Here is an 11,657-nt window from a genome sequence, read left to right on the forward strand (position 1 = left end):
CACATATACGCATATTTAGTGGACCCAAAGCTATTTGGATATCTAAAACTGACATGATTCATAAATAATGCATGGATGTATTTCTATTGTGTAACAAAGCGTCAGAGCATGGCATTCATCATTTCACTATAAAAGACTTAAGATTTAAAATGGTAAAACAAAATGTATAATGTTTGAAATGAAGACACTTATTTTGATACTTTTCAGTTTTCACTTTTTGGACATTTTCTTTCAAGAACTTGTTGTGACATGTCCATGTAAATGCAATGAACTACACCTGTGCTTTTCTATTACACGCAAAGTGAACTTAAAGGAAACTAACTTGAAATTCATTAAATTACATTCTGATGCCAGTCTGTTGAAAGTCATTGGAAAGAGGGCTCAGGAAAATTTAGTTTCTTTGCAGATGCCACTTGGTACAATATTTTTTATAATTTAATGGCACTCAAACATTTTATTTCATGGTCCAAAACTGTTTTAGGGGCTACAGTACACACTAAATTGTGTGCCGTTTTGCAAAAATGGACAAATCAGTTGCAATATGAGCAGCGGTAAAACATTTAAAAAATGACAACAGTCACCAGTAAATAAAACAATGATTTAATAGATTATATCTCCATTTCAAAAGCCTTATTGTACACAAATTATTTTAATTGTCCCAACATATAAGAGCAGCTCTACCTGATCTGCTTTAGTACAGTTTGTGTCTGGCAGACGTCCAGACGAACCCCACTTGAAACTCAAACACCATCAACTCACATACCCTCATACAAGCAAGCCCCAGTTTCACACTGGCAGTATGCACATGAGGAAAAAAAGAAAAAGAAAAAAAAAGGAGGACAGGCACAATCAGCATCTCTAGTTTTCGTTTAAAAATCAAATATGTAGCATATTCCTACCTGTGACACAAGCATAAACTTGGTGCAGATGAAAAATAGCAAAATAATGACCTCAGAGATGTTTCCCTGAAATCCCAGCCTTCAGCAAACCTGAAAACTCCAAAAATCCCAGGAGACATTGCCACTGGCATTTGTGAGTGAGCAAGTGCAAAGAATCTTGTATACAGATGAATCTGTATGTGCGCAAACATGTATATGCTGAATATGAGTGGACAGAAACAGCCATCAATGGCGATACACCCCAAACGCAACAAAACTAAAGAAGATGGTGATGCCCACGAGTGAGGCGGTGGCAGGTGCAGTGAAGAACTGCCGGTACTGGATCTGGAAGTACCAGAGCACAGACAGCATAAGCACGAACAGAGGCACCATGAGGCTGCCCACGTTGAGCGCCACATGCACCTGGTCATTAGCGCGTGCCCCGGCAGGCATGGCCCGAGTGGCATGCTGTGAGATGTGGCAGTGCAGAACACTGTTGTCGGACAGGTTGAGGGAAGCCAGCGTCTGAGCATCGTCCTGAAGGAGCTGACCCTGGTAAATCAGACGTACCTGGTGCTCCTGTCCAGCAAAGTAAGTCCTGAAAATATAATCAAACACACAGATGTTTATATACACATAAATACAAACACCTACACATGCTGCTTGACCTGTTTAAGCATATTAGAAATTATTAAGTCATATTTAGGAGGGGGTGATCCTTTTTCCCACTCAGTGAAATTGAGGAGAAAAAAAAGGGGCTTCTGGTGATTAAAGGAATAATACAAGACTGCTGTAGTTACTTTGCAGCCTGAAATGAAGACGGACACAGTTTTTGTTTTATCCAGCTTTTTACTCTTTATTTATTTTACTCTCCCTTTATAACACCCAAATGAAAGATAAAACACCAACATGTCAGAAAAAAAAGAAAACAGATTCACTGATTTGGAAAAAGGATCACCTCCTTGTGTCAGTATTTTGTTGAACCAACTTTTGCTTTAATTACAGCCTGTTGGGATATGTCTCTGTCTCTACTAACTGCACATATAGACTTTGAACTGCTCAAGTTCAGTTAAATTTGATTGTGACTGTTTGTGGACTGCAGTCTTCAGGTTATTCCACAGATTTTCAATGGGGTTTAAGTCTGGGCTCTGACTAGGCCATGCAAGGACATCCACCTTTTTCTCCTTCAACCACTGTGTGGTCAGTTTTGCTGTGTGCAGGGTTTCTACAGACATGTTACATTTTTAAAGTTAAATTTAAGACTTAAGACCTTTTTAATACCACCTTATATGAAATTTAAGAACTAAACCTGTAATGGATTATGTAATATGTGTTCAACGTAAAATAAAACAAAATATCATCGCTGTAATAAATTATATTTATTACTAAGATATACAGTGAACCTTTCATATCAGCAGACATTTTCATCAATGTTCTATCAGCTTTTACATACTTAAATCTGCATATTTTTATTTACCTTTAGAAAGGCCTATTTTTACAAATGCATAAATAATGTTTACACCAACATGTCAGAAAAAAAAGAAAACAGATTCACTGATTTGGAAAAAGGATCACCTCCTTGTGTCAGTATTTTGTTGAACCAACTTTTGCTTTAATTACAGCCTGTTGGGATATGTCTCTGTCTCTACTAACTGCACATATAGACTTTGAACTGCTCAAGTTCAGTTAAATTTGATTGTGACTGTTTGTGGACTGCAGTCTTCAGGTTATTCCACAGATTTTCAATGGGGTTTAAGTCTGGGCTCTGACTAGGCCATGCAAGGACATCCACCTTTTTCTCCTTCAACCACTGTGTGGTCAGTTTTGCTGTGTGCAGGGTTTCTACAGACATGTTACATTTTTAAAGTTAAATTTAAGACTTAAGACCTTTTTAATACCACCTTATATGAAATTTAAGAACTAAACCTGTAATGGATTATGTAATATGTGTTCAACGTAAAATAAAACAAAATATCATCGCTGTAATAAATTATATTTATTACTAAGATATACAGTGAACCTTTCATATCAGCAGACATTTTCATCAATGTTCTATCAGCTTTTACATACTTAAATCTGCATATTTTTATTTACCTTTAGAAAGGCCTATTTTTACAAATGCATAAATAATGTTTTGATATATTAAACATAAAACGTTGAATACTGATATTTGAAATTTAAATAATAAAAAGGTACTTTAAATATGAAATTAAAACCACCAGTAGGTGGCAGCAAGTCACTGTTAATAAGTGAGCCATTGCGATTGAACCGAATCATTTTAACGGTTGATTCATTCAGGAAGGAATCACCGTCATGTTGCTCAGAGACGCACAACAGTGCTGTGGCTGTTTGGAATTATTTTTGTTGTCGAAATAGTGCAAAAACAGCCAATATGGTGTCTAAAACTTCTTAACTTCTAGTTTATTGAACTGTTGTAAAAAATCAATATCACATTTGTAATCATGGTAATTTTGGGAGAATAAAAACGGCACTCTTCATGTGAAATTGATTAACTATGAAGTGGTATAAATATATACATTTTCTGCCCCCATGTCTTGAATTTTGTGATCATAGACTGAATCATGCAGTGAAAGATCGCACTCTCAAGGCGCACGTGCACTAGTGTAGACTTCACGTAATCGTAATACATGAGTGCACTCTGTAGGTGTTTGAATGCTTTTTGCGTCGTGGGAATATTCAGCAAAATAACTCACTTGTCATGGAATGTTACTTAACTATATCATGTTATGAATAAACAAAACATTTTGAATTTTCACCTCAGTGTGTTTCATCCGAGTTTCTTTATGGGTGCCGTTACGTTCATTTGTTCTGAAGTCTCTCACAAAGAGACAACCAGAGTGAAACTCAACAGCGCGACCTTGATACCAGAAATACACTCTCCATTATCAATCGCTGTTTACACTGAATGTAGGCTAATAAAATGAGAAGAATCATTCTCGCGTTTCAATGCTTCGCTGGTTATTTTTTTCTGTCATTTATGTTTTAAGCAGGCTATTTGTCCGGTCCGGCAAGAAAAAAAAAATAATAATAATTTAAACTAGCTACAAGGCTGATCAGCTGTAGCTCGCCTATATTATTATTATTATTATTATTATTATTGACAACTTTAAGAAGATAGTTCAACCTGTATTCTGCTACTGCAATTCTCTCTTGATGATGCAGTTAACTTAACACGGGGGAGAAAAAAAATCTTCGGTCTTTCCAATGATTGTAAACAGTCATTAGGTCCATCAGACTGAAGATATTTTAGCGGTAATGTGACCAAAAATATTTAAGACCCATCGAATCTGAATTTAAAGGCACAATATGTAATTTTCACCGCTGGAGGGCGCGTATTCACGGCGACATCTAGTAGTTTGATGACGCCGTGACTGAGTGTGGAATCATGGGAGTTGTCGTCTTCATCCCCACAGCCGACACAATCCGACAGGCAGAAATCATGTTCATGGATGAGCTAATGATTTATTAACGTAGTAGAATGAAGCAGGGTGAGGCTGAAAGCCATCGAAGCGAAACGAGGCCGCTGAACGAGCGTGACACATGGCTCGAAAGCAGCGGAGCTTTTATTATGCCACAGTCGACTGCTTCCGCTCCTTCCGGTTGTGCGTATGTGGGAAAAAAAGTAGCGCTGTTTTATCATACTAGATACGTTTGAAAGTTCTGTTATAATGCTACTCTGTGCGGTCGTCACCGGTCTAATAAAATGCACAACATATTAAAGCGTCTTTGGTGTTTCATGTTTTCTACAAAACCGGAAATTGAGGGTTTATGTCATTGGCAGGCGACACAATGACACTAAGGACACGGTCCGTGTCACTAGTTAAAATTGCTAATTTCTCTGGATTTAAACATTCTTTGAAATATTTGAGAATGTAAGTACACAAGTCAGCAAAATATATAACACTGTTCTAGTGGTTTTTGGATATTTTAATAAAAAAATCTTACATATTGTGCCTTTGAGACATTTTAAGACCTTTTATTAGGAAAACGTTATTTAATACATTTTAAGGACCCGCAAACACCCTGTGTGTGCTTTGGGTCATTGTCACGCTGGAAGGTGAAACTTTTCCCATTGACAACTTTATGGCAGAGGGCAGCAGATTTTCCATAAGAATTTGACGGTATTTTACCCCATCCATTTTTCCTTCTATCCTGACAAGTGCTCCAGTCCCTGCTGCAGAGAAACACCCCCATAACAGGATAGTACCACCTCCATGCTTTACTGTAGGAATGCTGTTATTTGGATGGTAATTCAATTTGTCTTATCTGCCTCAGAATCTTCAAGGTGTGTTTTGGCAAAGCTCAGTCGTGACTGCATGTGGCCTTTCTAGAGGAGCGGCTTTTTTCTTGCAGCCCTCAAATACAAGCCACATTTGTGGAGAATTTGTGATATTGTTGTCACATGCACACAATGACCACTCTTTGTCATAAATTCCTACAACTGCTTCAGAGTTGCTGTAGGCCTCTTGGTAGCCTCTCTGATCAGTTTCCTCCTGGCTCTTTCATCCGGTTTGGAGTGACGTCCTGATACAGGTAGGGTTTGTAATGTACCAAATACCTTCCACGTCTTTGAAATGTTTTTGTATCCATCTCCTGACTTGTGCCTGTCCACAACTTTAGCCCAGAGATCTTTTGACAGTACCTTGGCGCCCATAGTTGATTGTTTGCTTCAGTTGCACTACCAAGGACTGAAACGCTCCAGGACAGCTCTTTTCATGCTGAGCTAATCAAAATGACCACAGTTGAAAGTCATTTTTAGGAGGGGGTGATCCTTTTTCCCACTCAGTGATTCTGTTTTTTATTTTTGTCTGACATGTTGGTGTTATATCTTTCACTTGGATGTTATAAGTTGCACTGAGTAAATACAGCTGGATAAAACAAAAACTGCGTCCGTCTTCATTTCAGGCTGCAAAGTAACAAAATGTGATTGTTTTAAAGGGGGTGATTATTTTATATACCCACTATGTGTGTGTGTGTGTGTGTGTATGTATATATCAAAAATAATTGCTTGTAGATTCTGATTTTAAGCTATGTTAACTTTGATATAGTAAGAGTTTATACGTTAAATGTTTACTATATCAATCACAGTTCAAATCACTATCACAATTACAATGTCAAAATTGTTGTAATATGATTGGTGTGTAGCTCCAGACAAAATACAATCAACCCCCCCCCCATATAAAAAAAACCCTAATAGCCCTCAGCAATCCTAAAAAAAAAAAAAAGTTAAGAAAAAAATAAAATAAGTTCACATCATGCAAAAATGCAGGCTCAATTTAAATTCTGCAAAAATGCAGGCACAAATTAAATTCTGTCCTCTAAAAATGCTGTGCTGATGCAATTTAAACTATTTTAATGCAACATTTTTGGGGAGTTTGGAACATCTGAACCATTCCTATATTATTATTATTATTATTATTATTATTGACAACTTTAAGAAGATAGTTCAACCTGTATTCTGCTACTGCAATTCTCTCTTGATGATGCAGTTAACTTAACACGGGGGAGAAAAAAAATCTTCGGTCTTTCCAATGATTGTAAACAGTCATTAGGTCCATCAGACTGAAGATATTTTAGCGGTAATGTGACCAAAAATATTTAAGACCCATCGAATCTGAATTTAAAGGCACAATATGTAATTTTCACCGCTGGAGGGCGCGTATTCACGGCGACATCTAGTAGTTTGATGACGCCGTGACTGAGTGTGGAATCATGGGTGTTGTCGTCTTCATCCCCACAGCCGACACAATCCGACAGGCAGAAATCATGTTCATGGATGAGCTAATGATTTATTAACGTAGTAGAATGAAGCAGGGTGAGGCTGAAAGCCATCGAAGCGAAACGAGGCCGCTGAACGAGCGTGACACATGGCTCGAAAGCAGCGGAGCTTTTATTATGCCACAGTCGACTGCTTCCGCTCCTTCCGGTTGTGCGTATGTGGGAAAAAAAGTAGCGCTGTTTTATCATACTAGATACGTTTGAAAGTTCTGTTATAATGCTACTCTGTGCGGTCGTCACCGGTCTAATAAAATGCACAACATATTAAAGCGTCTTTGGTGTTTCATGTTTTCTACAAAACCGGAAATTGAGGGTTTATGTCATTGGCAGGCGACACAATGACACTAAGGACACGGTCCGTGTCACTAGTTAAAATTGCTAATTTCTCTGGATTTAAACATTCTTTGAAATATTTGAGAATGTAAGTACACAAGTCAGCAAAATATATAACACTGTTCTAGTGGTTTTTGGATATTTTAATAAAAAAATCTTACATATTGTGCCTTTGAGACATTTTAAGACCTTTTATTAGGAAAACGTTATTTAATACATTTTAAGGACCCGCAAACACCCTGTGTGTGCTTTGGGTCATTGTCACGCTGGAAGGTGAAACTTTTCCCATTGACAACTTTATGGCAGAGGGCAGCAGATTTTCCATAAGAATTTGACGGTATTTTACCCCATCCATTTTTCCTTCTATCCTGACAAGTGCTCCAGTCCCTGCTGCAGAGAAACACCCCCATAACAGGATAGTACCACCTCCATGCTTTACTGTAGGAATGCTGTTATTTGGATGGTAATTCAATTTGTCTTATCTGCCTCAGAATCTTCAAGGTGTGTTTTGGCAAAGCTCAGTCGTGACTGCATGTGGCCTTTCTAGAGGAGCGGCTTTTTTCTTGCAGCCCTCAAATACAAGCCACATTTGTGGAGAATTTGTGATATTGTTGTCACATGCACACAATGACCACTCTTTGTCATAAATTCCTACAACTGCTTCAGAGTTGCTGTAGGCCTCTTGGTAGCCTCTCTGATCAGTTTCCTCCTGGCTCTTTCATCCGGTTTGGAGTGACGTCCTGATACAGGTAGGGTTTGTAATGTACCAAATACCTTCCACGTCTTTGAAATGTTTTTGTATCCATCTCCTGACTTGGGCCTGTCCACAACTTTAGCCCGGAGATCTTTTGACAGTACCTTGGCGCCCATAGTTGATTGTTTGCTTCAGTTGCACTACCAAGGACTGAAACGCTCCAGGACAGCTCTTTTCATGCTGAGCTAATCAAAATGACCACAGTTGAAAGTCATTTTTAGGAGGGGGTGATCCTTTTTCCCACTCAGTGATTCTGTTTTTTATTTTTGTCTGACATGTTGGTGTTATATCTTTCACTTGGATGTTATAAGTTGCACTGAGTAAATACAGCTGGATAAAACAAAAACTGCGTCCGTCTTCATTTCAGGCTGCAAAGTAACAAAATGTGATTGTTTTAAAGGGGGTGATTATTTTATATACCCACTATGTGTGTGTGTGTGTGTGTGTATGTATATATCAAAAATAATTGCTTGTAGATTCTGATTTTAAGCTATGTTAACTTTGATATAGTAAGAGTTTATACGTTAAATGTTTACTATATCAATCACAGTTCAAATCACTATCACAATTACAATGTCAAAATTGTTGTAATATGATTGGTGTGTAGCTCCAGACAAAATACAATCAACCCCCCCCCCATATAAAAAAAACCCTAATAGCCCTCAGCAATCCTAAAAAAAAAAAAAAGTTAAGAAAAAAATAAAATAAGTTCACATCATGCAAAAATGCAGGCTCAATTTAAATTCTGCAAAAATGCAGGCACAAATTAAATTCTGTCCTCTAAAAATGCTGTGCTGATGCAATTTAAACTATTTTAATGCAACATTTTTGGGGAGTTTGGAACATCTGAACCATTCGTTAAAAAAAAAGAAAGAATGAAATTAAGGAGATTATTTGCAAAAAAACGATAACGCCATTGTTTTAAATATTTTTTCAGAAATTACGTATTTTTTATTGCGCATTCAAAGTAATATCAATCAAACTGCAGTTGGGTTGTTTTGATTAAGTAATAATAACTTAAAGGGGTCCTATTATGCTATTTTACAATGTCTTGAATCTGTTTTGGGGGTGTACTAGAACATGCTCTCATGCTTGGTGGTTCGAAAAACGCATTATATTTTACATAATTTACATTATTACAATGCCTCTCTCCCCAGTCTGGCACAAACGACTTGATTAGTTCCGGATTTGAGGAAGGCCCGCCTTCTGAAAAACGAAATGTGATGTGATTGGTTAGCTGTCCCAGTGCGTTGTGATTGGCGAACAGCTTAGATGGTGTTTCAGTACTGCCCCGCCCCTTCCCAAAGCAGCGAGTTCCTTCTGCTCCGGTTTAGTTAAGGATGGCGTCAATATTTCCATCAATTTGAGCCGGATTCAGACCCCGAGAATATTGAACAAGAGGATCGCACAGAACCTTTGCATGCACGGATATTGCAAGACATATTAGAGTGGTAACGTTATTGTTTTTTTTGCACATTGTGTTTTTTACTATGTACAGAGAAGTGCATATGTATTATTTTTATTGTTATTTAATTCTAACATTATAACATGAATTGCAGTGAAACTGTTATACAGTTGAATTTATCATAGTCCAGTGTTTTCCCAGGCGGCATATATATATATATGCAAACTCATTCTCTGCCAGCAGGAGGCGCTGTTGGAGTGGTAGAGATCAAGGTTTCCCCGGTAACGGCTGTACACAAAGCAGAGCTCCGCTCAAAATAACACTGCTTTTTAGACATTACATGCAATATTAAATGAAAATGACATCCAATTTTCTGAAGACAGTCAGTTTCCTTAAAAAATACAGTGATATAAAAACACCCACACTCAAGGTATGGGAAACACTGTAGTCTCATAATTGAAGTGAAAATTCTGCAGATTACATCATTGTCCAGTATTGTACTGTCAGCAATTTATTATAAAAACGTTTTCATAATTGCAACATACATATTTACATACATAATTATTCAGGTGCATGTGTAATAACTTGCGAAAACTTGAGGCTACAGCAGCACTTCTTCTCGTGGTCGTCTTGTCTGTCGCACTCAACCAAGCGTTCCAACCACGACCTCGCCCCGCCCCGCCCCGCCCCAGCCCCCAACCATTCGAATTTCCGTAGGCGGGAATTATTTTAATGATATTCTAATGGACCGCTTTGTGATATCACAAAACCAGGAAAACAAATACTGTAGTGCAAACAAGCCGTTCGTTGTAGCTCTTGAAAAGGGATTTAAAAAAAAAATTAAATATCATGAAATATTGTAAGTTTGAAGATCTTTTTTATCCCCAAACATACACACTACACACTGACTAAAATTCAAAAAGTGAAAGCATAATAGGACCCTTTAAACAAATACAGGCAATTTACTAAATTAAAGTTCATTGAAAGTATGTTTTTTTTTTTACATATTAAAAGTTTGTTTGTTAGCAAAAGCAGACAACTCCACATTTCATGTTTTAGACTTTAGTTTAAAAAAACACTAGTTTAATCTTAGAAATCTCCTCAGATGACAATGTAGACGCCTGGCAAACGTTGTTGTTGTTGTGATCATAAACTGTATGGATGTGATTACACGCAATACACAGAGCTTTTCCCTCACCATTGTAACGTGCGGCTTTTGCAAGGTTCCGTGAAAACGTTTCAGCTTTTATTTTGCTTTTTCGCCCTTAAGAAGATATCACAGGTTCATCAAGTTCGTCGAAATTATCCATCCTCGATCACTTTTAGTCAGTTTTGGCGAAACTCCTCTCAGCTACCACGTCTTTTCAAAGTGAAAGTAGTCTTGTCACCTGACCTGAATACAGCGCGCTGATTCGCTAAAATGGACTTATAGGCTTCTGTTCAAAAACAACAAGGGCGCTTGTCTGCTTCTGCAGTAAAACGTGAACTCGCGATGCCTTGAGTTGAAAGTGGACAAAACCGGCTTTTTTGACAAAACGTGTTTAGGGTTCAGATCGTGCTATATGTGGAGAATAATGCACGGCAATCAGCTCTTTTTTTTTTAAGTGGCATTTATCGGTTTTTGCAAGAGGGTTTTTAAAATGCTATCATTAGCAGATATTTTAGGCATTCTGTAAAGCTGCTCAGAAAAGTTTAAAGGGGTTATATGATGCTTTTTTAAAGATCATTATTTTGTGTATTTGGGGTAACAGAATATGTTGACATGCTTTAAAGTTAAAAAAACACATTGTTTCAAATACTGTACATTATTGTAGGTCCTCTATGCCCCGCCTCTCTCAAACGCTTCGTTTTCTACAAAGCCCCTCCTTCCGACAAGCGCAGTCTGCTCTGATTGGCCAGCTGACCCAGTGCATTGTGATTGGCCGAACACCACAAGCACTCTTCGGAAATGTAAGCCCCTTACCATAATCGCGAGCTTCATCTTTCAAAATAAATGTAAAGACAGGGGAACAGACACAGTAATGATGTAGTACACAAGCCGCGGTTAAGACAGCTTACTCTACTGTGATGTGACCCTGTCTCTCTCTCTCTCGCACGCACGCGCACACACACGCACACACACACACACACACACGATGCGCAAAACTCCGCATTTGAACAGTCAATAGCAAATACTTAAACTAATAACAAAACAGTAGCTGATTCAGAAGCACCAGATTGTCATAGCAAAGTCAGAATTACCTCCTCTCCTAGGTTCACGAAACAATCGTCCATAAAATGCATTGCTGTTCTGTTGTAAGTCATCTTAAAGATTCCTAAATGCATCTACTTTCGGAAGGCCAAATAAAGTGCTTTTGCTTTCGCCTAGATACACACAGCGTCTCCCTGACATGCTGCTTCAACACTAACTGCGGTTACTGAAACCACGCCTTCTTTCTTTGCGTGCACATTTGGGCGCATTATGCAAATATTCCCACATAGTGAGGTA

General features: G+C 38.0%; 1 protein-coding gene across 1 annotated transcript in view; it reads right to left on the bottom strand.

Annotated features, from left to right (window-relative positions):
• Positions 1-564: 564 nt before the first annotated feature.
• Positions 565-11,657, bottom strand: part of LOC107557000 (transmembrane and ubiquitin-like domain-containing protein 1) — a 19,358-nt gene continuing 8,265 nt past the window's right edge. Inside the window, exon 3 of the mRNA XM_016240284.1 lies at positions 565-1,476. Coding sequence (XP_016095770.1) covers positions 1,125-1,476 — 352 coding nt within the window. The 3' untranslated portion in view covers positions 565-1,124. The remainder of the gene's footprint in view (positions 1,477-11,657) is intronic.

Source organism: Sinocyclocheilus grahami, unplaced genomic scaffold, assembly GCF_001515645.1.
Source record: "Sinocyclocheilus grahami isolate Dianchi unplaced genomic scaffold, SAMN03320097.WGS_v1.1 scaffold21.1, whole genome shotgun sequence".
NCBI lineage: Eukaryota > Metazoa > Chordata > Actinopteri > Cypriniformes > Cyprinidae > Sinocyclocheilus > Sinocyclocheilus grahami.